Source organism: Triticum aestivum, chromosome 2A, assembly GCF_018294505.1.
Source record: "Triticum aestivum cultivar Chinese Spring chromosome 2A, IWGSC CS RefSeq v2.1, whole genome shotgun sequence".
NCBI classification, from domain to species: Eukaryota; Viridiplantae; Streptophyta; class Magnoliopsida; order Poales; family Poaceae; genus Triticum; species Triticum aestivum.
The window spans coordinates 98,955,308-98,975,830 of NC_057797.1; the positions used below are offsets into that span (position 1 = coordinate 98,955,308).

At 50.9% G+C, this 20,523-nt stretch overlaps 1 protein-coding gene across 1 annotated transcript; it reads right to left on the minus strand.

Moving 5' to 3' along the window:
• Positions 1 to 295: 295 nt before the first annotated feature.
• Positions 296 to 1,619, minus strand: LOC123184903 (peroxidase 2). Its single transcript, XM_044596942.1, has 2 exons — positions 1,330 to 1,619; positions 296 to 1,243 (listed from the first exon to the last, which is right to left on the minus strand). The coding sequence occupies exons 1-2, from the start codon at positions 1,546 to 1,548 to the stop codon at positions 479 to 481; spliced, it is 984 nt and encodes a 327-aa protein (XP_044452877.1). The 5' UTR covers positions 1,549 to 1,619; the 3' UTR covers positions 296 to 478.
• Positions 1,620 to 20,523: the final 18,904 nt, after the last annotated feature.

The following is a 20,523-nucleotide window of genomic DNA, read 5'->3' on the forward strand; positions in this document are numbered from 1 at the left end:
ACCTTATTCCATCTTCAGGAAGCCGCCGCCGTCTCGCCTTCTTGAAAAGGATACAAACCCTAACAATACTCAAAGAACCATCTAAAAATGAAGCCTTTCCGTCGGCAAGGGCCGGGATCCACCGCACTCCTATGGTCCTAGGCCACCATAGATGAGGCGTACCGACAGCAACCCTAATCTTTCTTGGGGAAGAGGCCATATGAACCGGAGATCTAATGCAATAGCGCACCTAAACCTTCGGTGCAGGTCGCCCCATAAATTAATGCATTTGCAAAGAAAGTAGATGACTGGATAATAAGTCGGAAATGAAAATTTTATTCAGGCATCTATCACCTATCGTGAAAAAAGCCCTGTTAATCGAATTACAACCTGATCAGCTGAATGCAGCAAAGGAAACGAAAGAAACAAAATGCAATGAATGCAGCAAAAGAACCGAACGCATGCACGTTCGAGTGTTAAATACAAATAGCCAGCAACCCTATTTGTTGACGATCCTACAGTTCCTCCTGATCTCGCCGTTGGCAGCGGTCTTGAGCTCGATGGCAGCCATCTTGACCATCGCCTTGGCGAACTTCTTCTCCCAGCTCCCGGGGTTGAACGCGTTCTCCATCACCTTCGTCGCCGTCTTCCCCGACGTGAGCAACGCCGCGTCGGAGATGAAGAGCACGTTCCGCTTGAGCAGGTTGGTGTAGTACATGTTGTCCATCCGGTTGGGGGTGACGATGTCCTGCACCACGGTGGGGTCGTTGGTGAAGTTGGGGCTGACGGGGCACTTGCTCCGCAGCAGCCTGGTGAGGCCCGGGTTCATGTCGGAGGGGTTCGGTGGCAGGCGGTCGGTGAAGGAGGAGCAGTGCGACACGCCGATGGTGTGCGCGCCGGAGAGCACCACGAGGTCGTCCTCGTCCATGTTCTTGGCCTTGAAGCTGTCGACGAGCTGCGTGAGGTTGAAGAAGGGCGGGGGCAGGAACTGCAGCGCCTCAGTTTCAAGCGACACGCGCCCGTCGAACCGCCCCGCCGGCATCTTGTAGTCGATCAGGCTGCTGCTGAGGAAGAAGGCGGCGTCGCGTGCGGCGAAGGCGATGATGTCGGCGCAGGAGACGACTCTAGGGCAGACCCTCTCGAGGACCGCCTTGGCGGCGTCGATCACCTCGAAGCCGCGCAGGCTGGGGAAGTTGGGCGGGCCGAGCTTCTCCGGCCGCGGGTTCGCCGGAGTCGCGTCCAGCAGCACCGACGCGTCACAGCCCTGCACAAGCCGCTGCTTGTTAACCACGTGCTCGTACGTCGCTTTACATGCATATAAAAAAACAGTTGACAGTACGGCGCACGCACCTGGACGAAGCAGTCGTGGAAGGCCATGCGGATGATGCCGGCGCCGAGGCCGGGGTTCCGGGAGACGGCCTTGCCGACGACGTCCCTGACGATGCTCTCCGCCGCGCGGCACTTCCGGTTGTAGTAGCCGACCCTCACCCTATGCCCCGGAGCCCCCTTGCCCTGGCATGTCGCCGCCAGGAGCAGCACGCACGCGATCCAGATCGCAACCCTACCCATCCTTGAGCTCTATCGACCCACTAGAGCCGAGTTGTGTTGAGTGGCCGGAGACTGAAAGTGGAAGCTGCAGTCGTGTGGTTGAGGTGTGGAATCGCTGCTCCTCCGCACGTCCATTTATACGCGCGGGACAGAAGGAGAATTGGCAGGGGTTGCTCTCCTGTCTGCGTTTCTTAATCGGGCAGAGCATGTTCCCTACTCCCTAGACGCCGCAGGAACATGCGAGCACAACTCAGCACACATCCCCTCGAGCTACAGAGCGCTGACTTGAAGGAAACCGGGGCCGGGTTGATAAATAATCTAGTCGTGAATGTTGATGTAGGCATGTGCAGATCCGTGAATCGTGAATGGTTTGCAGCTCAAATGCTTGCAAGGCAGCGTGGACGGATAGGCTTTTCTCTCCCAGCTGAGGTTAAATTAGCAGATTCCGTCTGAATTTGATGTCTCCAGTGTGTATTCTTCGCTGGCGACATGTTTGTTTACTCCATATAAAGCACATGGTAAACGACATCTTGATCGTTTCAAGAGGGCCTGTCGGTCACGGCGAATTTGCTGGGCACTGGACGATGGTGTACGCAATGACAAAAGTACTGCATATAACCAGTGAGCTCAAAAGTCCACACGGAAGGATGATCATACATAGATAGGTCGTCGGGGAGCGCGCGGCTCTTCTTCCATGCCCTGTAATCGTGCAAACCGACGCCTCAAAATTTGTTCATGGGAAAAGAAAAGGAAAGAAGAAAGCTAGTGTGCTCTATGCATGGATCGATCGTGCACCGGTTTGATGGATAATGCCTTAAAATTGTCGATGGGCTAGATCTGGGTTCAACATCTCGCTGCATCGCGTACCAACCGGTAGTTCGATCCCTACTTCACCAGTCTCGGTCGTGATGCTAGCGATTAAAATGGAGTTTTGCTACCAATAATTATACACTTAAACTTACAAGGATTTTAGTCTGTGATTTTTTTGGCAAATACGATAGCGGACCAGCCGGTCGACCGAAACCCTAGCTGCCACAATGCTTACACCCCCTCTAGCTGCCGCCAGGGCTCTGCCCCCGGCGAAATGTCCTGATCAGGGTGCGGGCTGCTTTTGGAGGAGTTGGAGGGCTGCCGCAGGTTTTGGTGAAGGAACATGTGTGCTCCAGTAGCGGTATTCGTTAGGCGGTGCTCGACGTTGGCGTTGGTAATCTAGTGCGGTGATCTTAAACAGCCACTCATCCTGGCTAGTTCGCCCGAGTAGTGGCAGTCAGTGCGTGGTCCCGGACCGCGGTGAGCTTGAAATCCGACCCATGCATGTCGGTATGGGTGTTTTTTTAAAGGTTTTTAGGGAGTCTTCGAGTTTTATTTGGGGCAGCAAGGTGGCTGATACATCTCAAACGTATTTATATTTTTTGTTTATTTCATGCTATTATAATATTACTTTTGTGGTCTTTTATAGAAATTTATTATTTTTCATGGCAACATGTCGGGGGTTAAGTGCGACATATGCCAATGATGACTTATCATGGTGGGGGCGAGTAGAACGTCGCCGGTGCCTGGAAACGGAATGAGGCGTAGACACGAACGCCGGCGTACTTTACCCAGGTTCGGGGCTCGATAACACCCCTAGTCCTGCTCTGCGGGGTCTCCGCATGATCACTAAGGCAAAGTGAGTACAAAGGTGCTCCTCGAGCTGTATCTATGGATAGACACTACTAGGGAAAACCTTATACACAGAATATTACCAGCAGCGCGGTTTAAAAACAATCGCTACTGCTACTTAGCAGTAGCGTGCTGCAAGAGACCACGCTGCTAATACCCAAATAGCAGTTGCGCGCTAGGAGAAAAGAGCGCTACTACTACAATTGCCAGGGCGTTGCCCCCAGACTATGCATTGTAGTAGCGCCCTTTCCATAGACACGCTACTACTAAATGAATAGCTGTAGCGCTGATGAAACACCCCACGCTAGTAGTACTAAGCTTGTCACTCCACCCGCACCACCACCCTACCATCAACCGTCCCACTCCACTCCCACACCACCCACCCCCGATGTAGATCGACATCCCCTCCACCGCCGGCCACCCCTTGCCCCTTCTCTCTCTGCCGTCCCTCGCCGCAGATCCACTCGAGCTCCTCCGTCCTCTCCCCACCACCCGGATTCCTCTACAATCCCGCCATCGTCGACCCCCACCGGCAACCTCACCTCTCCCTCCGTGGATGGATGGGCCAACAACTCCACCCACCCACCCATGGATGGGGCGACAACTCCCGCCCACCCATGGATGGGATGGATGGGGCGACCACGCCCGAAACACTAGCCCCTCACCCACACATGGATGGGGATGGGATTGGGGCGACGACGCCGCCGGATCCGCACCCGCACCCACCTGCAGCTCCATGGACCCTCCCCAGCCGCAACGGGATCCGCCCCCTTCTCCGTGAGGGGCATCCCTGAAGCTCTGAAGTTCTCCATGGCTCATGGTGAGTCTGCTCTGTCATTGAGATGGGTATTTGTTTTGTGGCGTGAGATGAGCTTGTTTAATCTGTGCATGCTACACTTGCTAGTAGAAAAGAGTAGATAGTGGTGTGACACATGGCTGGGTTCGGCTCTCAGTAATTTAAGTTTCAGCATTCACACACAGAAAAATGTTTCAGTACAAATTTGGCAATGTTTGTAGCATATGTAGACATAGAGAATGCAATTCTAGGAGATCTTAGGTAATGTCAAGTGCACATAGTATGATCTTAGGTGTTTATCTCAGATAATAGGGTTATTACAGGAAAACCGTGTAATGCGCCCTGGAAGATTTTCTGCATCGGTGGATGAAGAATCACGAACATAAGAATTTCTGGTTTAGCATGTTCCCAGAAAGAAGGAGTATGATGTGCCATGCCCAATGAATTAGTTAAATATGTGCATGTTAGTATAAAAGAGTAGAGAATGATGTGATACATGTGAATGACACAGGGTTTGGTTCAGCTCTCGATAATTTAAGTTTCTGTATAAATATGGCGCCATCTGTCGTGGTTCTAGGTCTGACAGTAATGTAGGGGGGTAGGTATGGAGAGGCAAGATCTTAGCTATGGAGTAGTTGTAAGCACACGAGGTTTACGAGTTCAGGCCCTTCTCGGAGGAAGTGATAGCCCTACGTCTCGGAGCCCGGAGGCGGTTGACTGGATTATGTGTGTACGAATTACAGGGGTGCGAACCCTTTACACTGAGGAGGGGGGTGGCTTATATAGAGTTCGCCAGACCCCTCCGGCCCTCAGTTATGCAGGGTTTCAAATACATTAAGGTGGGGCGTTACTGGTAACGCCCTAATAAAGTGCTATGATGACCATAAAAGCTACTTAATGACCGACCGTTAGCGTGCGGAGTGACTTTAGGTCTCCTGGGCGTCGAGTGGTTGGATCTTGGTCGAGTGATTGCTTCTTGGTCGAGTGTCTTCGAGTCTGCTGAGTGGAACACCTCCAAGTCGATTGGAAGGTGTTTTATTCTAGAGATGTCCTTGGGTAGGGCAATTAGGACAGGTCCATGATCCTACCCTAGGTACATAGCTTCATCATTAGCCCCCGAATGGATCGAGGTTTGAGTGGGGATGGAGTTGAGAACTTCTCCGACTCATTTTTCATGCCATGAGCATATCTTGTTTCGGATCAATGAACCTGAGTGATAACAGCAACTTCCTTTTCAGTCGCCTTGATCCATTCTTAGTTTTTTGTCGAGTGAGTCTCTTTGCTTGAAACATTCCGAGTGACGGTGTGGAGGAGATCTTCCGTCTGGCAAGTTGTTCTGCTGCCCGCAGATTTCGCGGGATTCGAATTTTGGGAAGCGCATGGGACGGGGGAGGCCGCATAATCGGATGGGATAGGGCGGAGCCGCCTCGATCTCCGCGCCACCTTTTTCGCCACGTATTGTGCGCGCGATTGTTACGGGATTTGACAGGATCGTCCGGGCCTACCAGTCAGCCACTCGGAAGCGGCCTCATATAAGGCGCCGGACCGGGGTTTATTGAACAGTGCGTTCTCATTTCCTCTTCTCCTCTTCAGGCTTCTTCGTCGCGCTCGCTCTCGCCCCAGCACCGCCGCTCTGTACGCGTCTCGCCGACGACGATGGGGAAGGAGAAGACGGCGGCTCTGGAGCGGGCGAAGAAGGCGACGACAAAGGAGAAGGGGAAGGCGACTAGTCGTGGTGGATCTTCCTCACGAGACGGCCTGCCGAAGGGCTGGATCCAGGGCGACTGGATCCGCTCGGCGATCCTCCAAGAAGACCTCGACGACCTAGCCGACGGAGGACTGATCCCCCATGGATCGGCACGGCTTCCGGGGAAGGAATCCGAGCCGCAACCTCGGGAGGGTGAGCGTGTTCTCCTTGCCACCCACGTTGACCGTGGATTTTCCTTGCCTCCTCACCCTTCCTTTCGGGGATTTCTGAATTTCTTTGGGGCACAACTCCACCACTTCACTCCCAACACAATCGTGTATCTCGCTGCTTTCGTGTCTTTGTGCAAGAATTTCTTGGGTTGTCGGCCTCACTGGGGTCTTTTCAAGCACATTTTCACCTGTCGTTCTCAGACGGGTGAAAACGGCCAATCCGAGTGACGAGAGAACACAAGTGATTCAGATGTGTGGGGGTCTTGGTGTTCAGATGAGAGGGAAAAGTTCCTTTTCGGCCATGATTCTTCCCGACTCGGTCCGTGGATGTCAGTCGACCTGGTTTTACTGCAAAGACCAGTTGACGCCAGGGCAGTCAACTCGCATCCCTCCTTTTACCATGGACCGAGTGAGGAAACCCTCCTCTTTGAAGGTGCTCCCGGAGGAGAATGCGCAAGTTAGGGTGCTGGTCGAACGACTGGTCCAGCTCATCCGTGACGGGGTCACTGGTATGGATCTCTTGGAGGTTTTCCTTCGGCGGTGCATCCAGCCTCTTCAAGCTCGAGACCATCCGATGTGGATGTATTCGGGTCTTGACGACACCACTCGGATTCACCCGGAGGAGGTCGATGACGACACACTGGAGGGGTGGCTGTTGGGCATCACCGGAAACAAAGACAACCCCAAGGGAGCCAGGAGAGTTCCTCCATTCGACCAGTCCCATGAACCAGAAAAGGTCTGATTCCGAGCTTTTGATTATAATCTGAATTCATCGCGCAGCTGTCTATACTGCGTCGACTGACTTTATTCTTCCTGCTTTCTTTCAGGCCCTTATCGAAATGTACTCGGTGCCCAACGGAGAGCAAGAGCAAGATCTGGAGGGAGAGGCGAGCGGCGGCGACAGTGGCGAATGGCATTTTGACGGAGAAGAAGAAGAAGAAAGCGACGACTCAAGTGACGAAGAGGAAGTCGAGTCGCCTCCTCGCAGGGAGAGGCGATCCAAGCTTGACCAAGAACGACCGAGCGCCCATGAAAAGGCGATTGCTCAGACTGGTCAGTCTTCAAAGCGTCCTCGGACATCTTCACCAACCCCGACTGGAAAAGTGTCAAAGCATCTCAAAGTTGCAGAGCAGAAGCCTCGGAAGGCGTTGCCGAAGATTAAGATTGACATCCCCATCGCTTCTGCGTGAGTGACTCTCTTTGTACTCACTCAACGCTCCGTGCTGTTTATTTTTTCTTGATTTAACCAGACGAACTTTGGAACTGGCAGCGCTGCTACTTTTGGGACCTCAGCTTACAGGGACGAGGATGAGATAATGGAGGATGCAGTCACTTCCAATCTGGGTATGATTTCTGTCATTCTGTCTTTATTTGGTCGACTCAACTGCAATGTGTACCATTGGGTGATGTGATTTTGGCGATTGATCTTTGAACAGCTCCTAACATTATTGACCTCCCCGATGATGATGATGATGAAGAGCCCGAGAGGCCTTTGACGAGGAAAAATAGGCAAGCTCCTGCAAGCAAGGTGCCACAGTCGACGCCGATGGCGGAACCTGTCGTTCAGGATGCTGGTGATGCCAATCGGGGTTCTGTTACCTTCGCTGTACCATTGTCGAGTGCCCTGCCTTCTTCATCGACTGCTCAAGCTCCTGCCGACCCTCCTTCTTCTTCTGATTTCTTTGCTTTGATGATGCCCTTGTCCCAAAGAGAGTTCTTCAGCTGAAGAGTACTTTGGCACCCTAGAACACATCTCCCTCTGGATGAAGCCAAGTTTTTGCGATCCATCATGTCCCAGAGGACTAAGTGAATGCTGCCAAGGAAGCCATACGCCAGGCGGGCATTATGATGGAGAAGATGAAGGCGGTGCAGGACGCCAGTCAGGCCGCCTATGACGCCAGCTCGGCTCTCCAAAGCAATGTTCAGGTTAGTTGGTCACCGCTTGTTCTGTTAGGATATGCTATCTGAAGACTCTTTTTCCGAAAATCTTTGGATCTGTACACCCACTGGGTGCGTCGATTGAATTTTTGGACTAGTGGGGGCACGCTGAGTGCACCCACTTGGTGTAGTCTCTGAGACTATGATGGAATGCTGGCGGTCGACTGTAGTCTTTATATTTTGATTCTTTCGCTCGGTCTGGTCTGGCCGTGTCGAGTGTAATGTTGTTGTCATTTTTGGTAGTTTCACTCTTCCACTCGGTTTGGGCGAGTGAGATCAAAACTGGTGGGGGCACGCCAAGTGCACCCACCGGGTGTAGTCCCCGAGACCGCGGTCGACTGCTGGCAGTCGACTAGGGTCCGAACATCTTGTTGTCCACTTCTTTTTTTACTCCCTGCACTCGACTCCGACGGGCCGGTCAAGTGGGATTAGAACCGGTGGGGGAACGCAAAGTGCACCCAGTGGGTGTAGTCCCCGAGACTATGGTGGACTGCGGGCAGTCGACCGTAGTCTTAGTATTTATTGTCTTTGTCGTTTTTCACTGTAAAATAACTTCTCCTCCCTGATTGCAGAAATCTTGTGATCTTGGAGCTCGCTTTGATGACTTGGAGAAACAGCAGATCCAGCTAAACCTTGACTTGGAATTGGCCAAGACAGAGCTGCAAAAGGCCAAGGACGACGCCAATGGTAAGACGAGCTTGTCGACTGGTTTGTCTTCAGCTTGAGTACTCTTCTGCTCTTTCTGAATCAAGCACCATTTCCTTGCAGTAAAACTAAATGAAGCTCTGGTGAAGAAGGATCGGGATTTAGCTGCTGCTCAAAAGAAAGCTGACGACAGAACTGCTCTGGCTAAACAGAAACTGGCTTCAATCGGCCAATTGGAAGAAGAGAACGCCAAGATGAAATCTTCCCTGAACGAAGCCAACAAGGAGTGCACGCGCTTGAAGAAGGACAATCTCAACCTGTACGAGAAGATGGAAGGCATCGCTCACACGAGGGACGATCTGGAGAGCTATCTGAGGAGCCTTGCCAAGAAGTTGTTCATCAAGCTTGAAGGTATACATTTTGTTCCGACTGATGTTTTTTTGTCGACTCAGCATACAAAAATTGACTTATCCTTGGATCGTGAATGCAGAGTTTTGCCAGAACTTCGAGGAGGAGACTGGGCGGATTGAGCCAGGTTTGAACCCAATCAATTCTCCCGTAAAAGATGAAACTGCCATGAATCTGCTCCGACTGGAATCCCGCATCGACGGTGTTGTGGACTACTTGGCTCGACTGAAGCTCGCCACGTCACGGATCGACATGGCACTTTGGCCAGAGGCTATGTTCCAGAATGATCTTGAGTCCCTGATGACTCGACTTAACGAGATCCCTGATCGAGTCCAGGAGTGGAAGAAATCTTCTGCCCAGTGTGGTGCTGATGTGGCTCTGTCTTTGGTTCGTGTCCACTACAAGGAGGTGCGACAAGATAAGCTGGCAGCAATCAAGGTCGCCAACACCCAGAGGCATGACTTCCGATATTTTATGGAGACTTTTATTGCTGCAGCCACTCGGATCGCCGACGGCGTCGAACTGGACGAGTTCGTCGAGCCTGCCAGTCCTCCTCCTGCAGAGTGAACAAATTTTTATGCCCCACCTTAAATTTGCCTCGGAATGCCGAGTGGTTTTTGTAACTGTTAAACTCTTTCGGGCTGAATGCCCGAGCACTTCGATCTGTGGTCTGGAACCTTTAGGATTTATCTGAACTAGGTTTATTGTTGAATATCTTCATGAATCCTCCGTCGAGTGGAATTCGTTCTTCACTCGAGACAACTTTTGTATTTGTGGCGCAGCTCCAAAGGAGAAGGTAGCAGTCAACATGCACCTCGTCATCCTTGCGGGTTGGTGATGGAGCGCATGTTGTGTTTGTGGCGGAGCTCCGAAGGAGAAGGTGGCAGTCGACCTGCATCTCGTCGTCCTTGCGGAGTGGGATGGAGCGCACATTGTATTTGTGGCGAAGCTCCCAAGGAGAAGGTGGAAGTCGACCTGCACCTCGTCGTCCTTGCGGATTGAGATGGAGCGCACATTGTATTTGTGGCGAAGCTCCCAAGGAGAAGGTGGTAGTCGACCTGCACCTCGTCGTCTTTGCGGATTGAGATGGAGCGCATGTTGTATTTGTGGCAAAGCTCCCAAGGAGAAGGTGGCAGTCGACCTGCACCTCATCGTCCTTGCGGATTGGGATGTGTTTCATACTTAGGCGAGTATTGGAATGCAGCTAAGCCCCCGAGTGGGAGGGTCGCTCTCCACTCGGTAGGATTTTTTAAACATAGGCGAGTACTGGACCGCAGCTAAGCCCCCGAGTGGGAGGCTGGCTCACCACTCGGTAGGATTTTCAAATACTTAGGAGAGTACTGGACTGCAGCTAAGCCCCCGAGTGGGAGGGTCGCTCTCCACTCGGTAGGATTTTTCAAACTTAAGCGAGTACTGGACTGCAGCTAAGCCCCCGAGTGGGAGGGTCGCTCACCACTCGGTAGGATTTTCAAATACTTAGGCGAGTACTGGACTGCAGCTAAGCCCCCGAGTGGGAGGGTCGCTCTCCACTCGGTAGGATTTTTCAAACTTAGGAGAGTACTTGGACTGCAGCTAAGCCCCGAAGTGGGAGGGTCGCTCACCACTCGGTATGATTTTCAAATACTTAGGTGAGTACTAGACTGCAGCTAAGCCCCCGAGTGGGAGGGTCGCTCACCACTCGGTAGGATTTTCAAATACTTAGGCGAGTACTGGACTGCAGCTAAGCCCCCGAGTGGGAGGGTCGCTCACCACTCGGTAGGATTTTCAAATACTTAGGCGAGTACTGGACTGCAGCTAAGCCCCCGAGTGGGAGGCTGGCTCACCACTCGGTAGGATTTTCAAATACTTAGGCGAGTACTGGATTGCAGCTAAGCCCCCAAGTGGGAGGGTCGCTCACCACTCGGTAGGATTTTCAAATACTTAGGCGAGTACTGGACTGCAGCTAAGCCCCCGAGTGGGAGGGTCGTTCACCACTCGGTAGGATTTTCAAATACTTAGGCAAGTACTGGACTACAGCTAAGCCCCCGAGTGGGAGGCTGGCTCAGCACTCGGTAGGATTTTCAAATACTTAGGCGAAACGGGTTCGCAGCTAAGCCCCCGAGTGGGAGGCTGGCTCACCACTCGGTAGGATTTTCAAACACTTAGGCGAAACGGGTTCGCAGCTAAGCCCCCGAGTGGGAGGGTCGCTCTCCACTCGGTAGGATTTTTCAAACTTAGGCGAGTACTTGGACTGCAGCTAAGCCCTCGAGTGGGAGGGTCACTCACCACTCAGTAGGATTTTCAAATACTTAGGCGAGTACTAGACTGCAGCTAAGCCCCCGAATGGGATGGTCACTCACCACTCGGTAGGATTTTCAAATACTTAGGCGAGTACTGGACTGCAGCTAAGCCCCCGAGTGGGAGGGTCGCTCACCACTCGGTAGGATTTTCAAATACTTAGGCGAGTACTGGACTGCAGCTAAGCCCCCGAGTGGGAGGCTGGCTCACCACTCGGTAGGATTTTCAAATACTTAGGTGAGTACTGGACTGCAGCTAAGCCCCCGAGTGGGAGGGTCGCTCACCACTCGGTAGGATTTTCAAATACTTAGGCGAGTACTGGACTGCAGCTAAGCCCCCGAGTGGGAGGGTCGCTCACCACTCGGTAGGATTTTCAAACACTTAGGCGAACCGGGTTCGCAGCTAAGCCCCCGAGTGGGAGGCTGGCTCAACACTCGGTAGGAAATTATTTTTACAAACTTAGGCGAAACGGATTCGCAGCTAAGCCACCCGCTGGGGGATTTCTCACGCAAACAAAAACAATAACAATCACTGGGAAAATTATAACGCTCTTGTCTTTGATAAATAAACTACAGAAGTTTTTCTTATTACATCTCATCCGAGTGAGAATTCAAGTATAAAAGGGGCGGAGTAGCTCCGCATTCCAGGCTCGTGGCTCATCAATCTGGCGATCGACATTATAAAGGTGGTACGCTCCATTGTGGAGGACTCTGGTGACTATGAAGGGACCTTCCCAAGTAGGAGCGAGTTTGTGTGGTTTTTGTTGATCCACTCGGAGGACCAAGTCTCCTTCTTGGAAGGCTCGACTCTTCACATTTCTGGCATGGAATCGACGCAAGTCTTGCTAATAGATGGTCGATCAGATCATGGCCATTTCTCTTTCTTCTTCCAGGAGGTCGACTGCGTCCTGCCGGGCTTGTTCTGCTTCATCTTCAGAGTAGAGCTAGACTCGGGTGCGTTGTGAAGCAGGTCACTCGGCAAAATTTCTTCGGCTCCATAGACCAGAAAGAATGGGGTTCTTCCGGTCGATCGGTTTGGGGTTGTCCTCAATCCCCAAAGAACTGATGGAAGCTCGTCGACCCATGCACCTGCTGCGTGCTTGATGTCGCGCATCAGTCGGGGTTTCAGTCCTTTGAGAATTAAGCCGTTTTCTCTTTCTGCTTGTCCATTAGACTGGGGGTGAGCGACCGAAGCGTAGTCGACTCGCGTGCCCTAAGAGGCGCAAAAGGCTCTGAATTTGTCGAAATCAAAGTTTGACCCGTTGTCAGTGATGATGCTATGCGGAACTCCATATCTGAATATCAACTCTCTGATGAAACTGATAGCAGTGCAAGCATCAAGATTCTTGATAGGCTTAGCTTCAATCCATTTGGTAAACTTGTTGACTGCTACTAGCACATGAGTGAAGCCGCTCCTGCCCGTTCTCAATGGTCCAACCATGTCCAGTCCCCAAACAGCGAAGGGCCATACGAGTGGAATGGTTTTCAAGGCTGACACGGGCTTGTGCGACATATTGGAGTAAAACTGACATCCTTCACATTTGTCGACTATCTCTTTCGCCATTTCATTCGCTCTTGGCCAGTAGAATCCCGGTCGGTATGCTTTAGCCACAATGGTCCGAGAGGACGCATGATGACCACAGGTCCCCGAGTGGATATCATCAAGGATTATCTGACCTTCTTCTGGTGTTATACACGTCTGACTAACTCCAGTTGCGCTTTCTCTATACATCTGTCCCTTTATGACTGTAAAGGCCTTGGATCGACGGACGATCTGTCGAGCCTCTTCTTCGTCCTCTGGGAGTTCTTTCCTTAGGATGTACACAATGTATGGTATTGTCCAGTCGGGAGTGATGACCAAAACTTCCATGATGAGGTCGACCACAGCTGGAACTTCAACTTCAGTTGGATCCGTGGCACTTTTTGGCTGCGGGGCTTCTTCAGTGAAGGGATCCTCCTGAACCGATGGTGTGTGGATGTGTTCCAAAAACACATTGCTGGGAATGGCTTCTCTTTTGGAACCTATTTTCGCCAAATCATCAGCTGCTTGATTTTTCAGTCGGGGTATGTGATGAAGTTCTAGCCCCTCGAATTTCTTCTCCAGCTTTCTCACTGCATTGAAATAACCAGTCATGGCTGGACTTCTGACGTCCCACTCCTTCATCACCTGATTAACCACCAAATCTGAGTCGCCATAGACCATGAGGCGACGGACGCCGAGTGAAATGGCCATGCACAACCCATATAAAAGTGCTTCATATTCTGCCTCGTTAGTGGATTTGAAGAACATATCTGAGCTTATCTCCTCGGGGGGAGACCAATACTACCCCGGCACCGGAACCATTCAGCATTTTGGAACCGTCGAAGAACATGGTCCAATGCTCCGAGTGAACCTGAGTCGACAGTTGCTGTTCAATCCACTCGGCGACGAAATCTGCTATTGCCTAGGACTTGATAGCTTTCTTTGACTCAAACTTGATATCTAGAGGAAGGAGTTCAATTGCCCATTTTGCCACTCGACCAGTTGCATCTCTGTTGTGCAGGATCTCTGACAATGGAGCGTCACTGACGACTGTAATGGAATGATCAGAGAAGTAGTGAGCAACCTTCTTTGTGGTCATATAAATCCCATATACAAGCATCTGATAATGAGGATATCTTTGCTTCGACTGGGTCAAAACTTCAGAAATATAATATACTGGGCGCTGAACTTTGAAGGCTTTTCCTTCTTCTTCCCGCTCGACCGTAAGTACCGTACTGACGACTTGTCCCGTGGCTGCGATGTAAAGTAGCAAAGGCTCTTTGCTGATTGGGGCAGCAAGCACCGGCTGGGTGGAGAGTAGAGCTTTGAGCTCTGCAAACGCTGCATCAGCTTCAGGAGTCCACTCGAACTTGTCTGACTTCTTCATCAATCGGTAAAGAGGCAATGCCTTTTCACCGAGACGAGAGATGAATCGACTTAAAGCGGCCAAGCAACCAGTAAGCTTCTGGACGTCGTGCACTCGCACAGGACTTTTCATTCGGAGTATAGTACCGACTTTTTCTGGATTGGCGTCGATTCCCCGTTCGGAAATGAGGAAACCGAGTAAATTTCCCCCAGGAACTCCGAATGTGCACTTTGATGGATTAAGCTTGATATCATACCTCCTGAGGTTGGCAAAGGTTTCAGCAAGGTCAGTCAGCAGGTCGGAGCCCTTCCGTGACTTGACCACAATATCATCCATGTATGCTTCCACATTCCGACTGATTTGAGTGAGCAAACACTTCTGAATCATCCTCATGAATGTGGCTCCGGCATTCTTGAGGCCGAATGGCATGGTAACATAACAGAAGCACTCGAATGGAGTGATGAAAGCTGTTTTGATCTCGTCAGGCCCATATAGACAGATCTGATGGTACCCGGAATAGGCGTCTAAAAAAGACAGTCGCTCACATCCCGCAGTCGATTCGACTATCTTTCGGGCGGGCCTGATTGATATGTTTAAAGTCAATGCACATGCAAAGTGACTTGTCCTTCTTGGGGACCATGACAACGTTGGCGAGCCACTCGGAGTGATAAATCTCTCGGATGAACTCCGCTGCTAAGAGCCGAGCCACCTCCTCACCAATAGCCTTTCTCTTCTGGACGGCGGACCGTCAGAGATGTTCTTTGACAGGTTTCACTTTTGAGTCAACTCGTAGGCGGTGCTCGGCCAGCCCCCTGGGAACACCCGGCATGTCAGAAGGCTTCCATGCAAAGATGTCCCAGTTCTCATGGAGGAACTGGATGAGCGCTTCTTCCTATTTGGAGTCGAGTGTTGTTGAGATATGAGTCGGAGCAGCACTGGGATCGGTCGGGTGAATGTGAACCGGCTTCGTTTCACCAGATGACTGAAAAGCTGATTATGTAGCGGGCTTCTTGGCTCGCAACAAGTCACTCGGGTCTGCAGTCTTCTGGTACTCCTGCAACTCCACCACTGCCATCTGAGCATCAACGATCTTTGAGCCTTTCTGAAAACACTCTTCTGCTTTCTTCCGATTGCCTGTAACAGTAATCACACCCTTGGGACCAGGCATCTTCAATTTGAGATACACATAACATGGTCGAGCCATGAAGCGTGCATAAGCTGGCTTGCCCAAAATAGCGTGGTAAGCACTCTGGAAATTCATGACTTCGAACATCAACTTTTCTTTGCGGTAATTCTTGGAATCACCGAAAACCACATCAGGAGCAATCTGGCCGAGTGACTCAGCCTTCTTCCCAGGAATGACTCCATGAAACTCATGTTGTTGGTACTTAGTCTGGACATCAGAATGCCCATCCCTTTCAACGTCTCAGCATACAGTATGTTCAAACCACTACCACCATCCATCAAGACTTTGGTCAGTCGAGTGCCTTCAACAACTGGGTCGACCACCAAAGCTTGCCTCCCAGGGGTGGCAATGTGCGTTGGGTGATCGGACTGGTCGAATGTGATGGCAGTCTAAGACCACTTCAGATAACTGGGTGTCGCCAGAGCAACCATATTCACCTCACGGTTGATAATTTTCAGTCGACTTTTGCTTTCAACATCAGCAAAAATCATCAGGGTGGAATTGACCTGGGGGTATCCATCATCACTGTCTTCCTTGTCCTCAACTTTGTCCGACTCCTTTTCCTTGTCTTTGGGCTGTTTGCCCTCGAACTGCTGGATCAAGAGCCGACACTGTCGAGTGGTATGTTTTCGGGTAAATGAACTTACCCTCTTCATCTTTCTTGGTGTGGATGTGACATGGCAAATCCAACACATCATTTCCGTCTTGGTCCTTAACTTTCTTGGGGTTCCAAGGCCCTTTGGGTTTCCCCTTAAACATTCCTTGAGTTACGGCCAAGGCTTCCCCAGGAGCAGCTGGCTCGACTTTCCGCTTCTGTTTCCGATTGGAATTTCCTCCTCCGGTTTCTTAGGCGACTGACTTGTGCTTGCCACTCCGGAGTCGATCCTCATCTTCACCATTAGCGTACTTGGTGGCAATCTCCATCATCCGATTCAGAGACATGTCTCCGGTTCGACCGAATTTCAGATTCAGTTCTCTATACTTGACGCCTTCTTTGAAGGCACAGACTGCTTGGTAGTCAGGCACATTCTCTACCATGTGATGTAACGTGATCCATCTCTAGATGTAATCCCTCAAAGTTCCATTCGACTTATGCATGCAAGACCGTAGTTCTGTTAGCCCTGCCGGTCGCTTGCATGTTCCTTCAAATGTGGTGACAAACACTTGGGCGAGATCTTCCCAAGTGTAAATGTTGCTGGGTGCTAACTGATTCAGCCACGCTCTGGCCGAGCCCTCCAACATGAGAGGCAGGTGCTTCATGGCCACTTCATCATTGCCACCGCCAATATGGACAGCCACTCGGTAGTCTTCAAGCTAAGTATCGGGCTTGGACTCACCAATGAACTTACTGACTCCACTCGCCAACCTGAAGTTGGGAGGAATCACAGCGGCCCTGATGGCTCTACTAAAGCACTCTGGCCCCGAAACATGTACTCTGCTGCTGGTAGGTGCATCTCTGTCGTGACCTTCTCGGTGAGCTCTGTTCCTGTCGATCAAACCTTGAACGAGAATGGATCTCGCATCAAAGCCTGGTTCCCTGGGATCGACTAGAATCCTTCGCCCAACACTACGAGGGCGCCTGTCATCCTGCTGTCGAGGCACATACGATCCACTCCTCCGGGGAGGGGTGGGCACTCGACGTCGATCGTCATGATCGAATCGGTGATCATACTGCTCACGGTTCCCGTACTGATCACGCCGGTCCCCACGCCCCTCACGGGGGGCGATCTTGGGCTATGAGTCGACTGGACTGTGTCTATAGCAATGGATCTGCTATGAATCATGTTCCACGACTGAGAAACAACGGAATTCTGGTCTCCTGCTGCCCGGAGTAACGCTCTGATCTGCAGCAAGCCTCTGCCGGCCTCCGACTAGCAAGGCTGAATCGACTCTGCTATACGGGCTGCAGCTGCTAAATTATGAATCGGAGTTCGATATACCTGCGGGGGCGGAAAGAGTTGACGTCCACTGGATTCTAGAACCCGTTGTCGCGCACGCTCGTCGAGTGCTCGCTGGAGGTTCTCCAGTCGAGTGCGCTCAGCCAAGTTTGCCAGGCGCGCGTCCTCCAAGGCACGAGCCTCGGGGGTTTCTCCAACGATAGGAGTGTGCAGTGCATCCATGTTTCGGCGACGAAGTTCTTCTCTCTGCAGCGACGTGAGAGGCTCGGGGAGATATTCCTCATGGGGACGCGACGGGTCGTCTCCACCTGCGCCTCCGTTGGTGCGGGGAAAACTGGGAGGACTGGGCGGTCCATCGACCATCAGAACCTTCGCTGCCGGATCACTGCTGTCGCACTCGATGCGGTCTCTGCGGAGCCAGTCGACAGGTCAAACAGGCCGTAGAGGGATTCGTCGGGCTCGATCGCCGCGACTTGCGGGGTGGCCGACTGGCGTGCCACCGCGTGTCTCACCCACCGCTGAAGTCTCGACCGACCGGAGCGCTTGCGCCAGCGGGAAACAGGGAGGGAGGACAACACAGGGGGCGACCGATAATGGGTCGACGGTTGCCGCAAGAGGACGCCGCAGACGCACGCACGAAAGTGCGTTGCCCCGCGGACAGGGAGTGCGTCCACGTCGAGCGGAGCCTCCTGAAGCCAAGCGGAGTCGTCGGCGATGAACGTGAGCGCGCCGAGACAGATCTCGCGGCCCTCCACCAAAACTCCATCAGAAACCATGATGATTTGGATCGGAAAAGATCGCAACTCCTCCAATAAATCGCTAAAACACCCGGCCCCATGGTGGGCGCCAACTGTCGTGGTTCTAGGTCTGACAGTAATGTAGGGGGGTAGGTATGGAGAGGCAAGATCTTAGCTATGGAGTAGTTGTAAGCACACGAGGTTTACGAGTTCAGGCCCTTCTCGGAGGAAGTAATGGCCCTACGTCTCGGAGCCTGGAGGCGGTCGACTGGATTATGTGTGTACGAATTACAGGGGTGCGAACCCTTTACACTGAGGAGGGGGGTGGCTTATATAGAGTTCGCCAGACCCCTCAGGCCCTCAGTTATGCAGGGTTTCAAATACATTAAGGTGGGGCGTTACTGGTAACGCCCCTAATAAAGTGCTATGATGACCATAAAAGCTACTTAATGACCAACCGTTAGCGTGCGGAGTGACTTTAGGTCTCCTGGCCGTCGAGTGGTTGGATCTTGGTCGAGTGATTGCTTCTTGGTCGAGTGTCTTCGAGTCTGCCGAGTGGAACACCTCCAAGTCAATTGGAAGGTGGTTTCTTCTAGAGATGTCCTTGGGTAGGGCAGTTAGGATAGGTCCATGATCCTACCCTAGGTACATAGCTTCATCACTATCTGTACCTATTTCTCGACATAGGTAGACAAATTTGGTGTTGTTCAAAGAAAGGTAGATAATTTTTAGTATGAAGTTTAAACCCAGATACTAGAATGCTTACCGCAGTGTGAATATGTGAGTTAATTAGCTTAAATTAGATAAAAAAATTAGTACTCCCTCCATAAAGAAATATAAGAGCATTTAGATCACTGAAGTAGTGATCTAAATGCTCTTATATTTCTTTACAGAGGGAGTACTTTCCAATCTGCAAAAAAGTAGTGATCTTAATGCTCTTAAATTTACAGGTTTCTTCTAGCAAAAGTATTGCCAATTTGTGTATACCTTGATTCAGAGATCAATCACATCTTGATTCAGAAAAACCGTACTGCACAATTATGTTATTTCCTGACATGAGAAGAACACCCCAGCGCATAACTAGTCTGTAGACGTGTGCCATGGAAATTCTGACAATTTCTTGGGTTAAAGAAACATTTTCTTTTATTCAGTCGTGGCATGACACCAAAAGAACCTAGTATGTAACTAATGCTATATAGATTCGATTCTTCTGAAACTTATGCTTTTTTTGTTCGAAGACTGAACTTATCTGTTTGATATGGAAAATTGATCATCATAAGTTAGATTGCCATGGATTCATAAGTCAGACCTACTTCTGTTTTTATGGATCTTGGAAATATGATTGATGGTGCATTTGGGTTCAGGTAAAGGAGGGAACAGTTCTGAGCACTCTGCAGGTGATCCAGAGGTTGATCCCAGTTCTATTTCGTATTTGGTCGTCGGTCTGATGGATTGCTACTGCTGCTAGTTGGTGGTTATGGCAGGGACAGAGACGGCCACCGGGCGAGCAAGGGAGGGCCCATGGCGCTCTCCTGCATGAGCTGTCCGTCCGTTGCTAGCGGCCCCTCCGTGCGCCGACACGCGGAGAGTCCGCCCTGGTCATCCGTCGCCTTTTCCTTTGCCAGATGCATTGGGAGATCGGCGGCCGCCGCCTCAGGGTGGCGCATTGACGCCGTCATCGGGAACAGAGGTGGGTGCTCTCTTCTCGACTTACTCTGTTCAGCCAGGGTGTTGATTCTCTCCGTGCTCTTGGCTTCTCCTCCTAGGTGAGGCGGCGGGTTGGGAGTTGTGCGCGTACATGTCGTCTTGGATGATGAAGTTGCCTGAACTGAACGTAGTCACCCCTAGAGCCCAGATTCCTCGACTGAATTGGCCTATTGACTTTTGTGCCTCTAAGCTTCCTCCTAGAGATGTGCCGCCTTTTGTTCCTGCATTACCACCACCATTCTTTCTGCAATCGTATATGAATCCCGCCACTTTGCTGCACCATTACCAACCTTACTTAATGTCTAAAACAAATTCAGTCGCCATTGACAAGTCGGAACAAGATAAATGAAGTGGGTTTACGAATTTGGGATCATTCTCACTAGCTTTGGTAACTTAGAGATATTTAGCATTCTTAATGAACCCCTAGCATCTTCTTTGAGTTAGTAATGTTATTACATACGTCTATACCGTTGATGGTTACTACTGTTAGTTATGCACTTGAGTGATGGGTTTGTAGGATAATAAGATCATGAACTCTGCTACACAGGGACTGTAGGATAATGCTGATCAAAATATTGATATGTTAGGACTAGTTTCCTAGTGCAAATGCAATAAGAAAAATCATGCGCCAATTGACAGTTATGCTAGCTAGCTATATTCAGTTGGTAGGTGCTCGTACTTAAACTGCACATTTAAAATTTAAGCTTTGGTAGTGTTATCTATTTAGTCTGATTTATACACTGCATTCCCAAGCTGAAATATTTTTTGTAACTGAAATATATAGTCTAAGTTTCATTCAGTTATTTGTCACTTTTTAACTGAATATCCTTTTGTAACTGAAATATATGTGTACTTATAGTGCATATTCGCATTGTATCAGAATCTTAGTCCTTTTCTCCTGTATCGTCTGAGATTATGCTTCCTCTCCATTTATTCAT

Coding starts and splice junctions, on each gene's coding strand:
- LOC123184903 (XM_044596942.1), bottom strand. CDS start 1,548: ATGGGTAGGGTTGCGATCTGGATCGCGTGCGTGCTGCTCCTGGCGGCG. Junction 1,244..1,329: donor TCCACGACTGCTTCGTCCAG/GTGCGTGCGCCG, acceptor CGGCTTGTGCAG/GGCTGTGACGCGTCGGTGCT.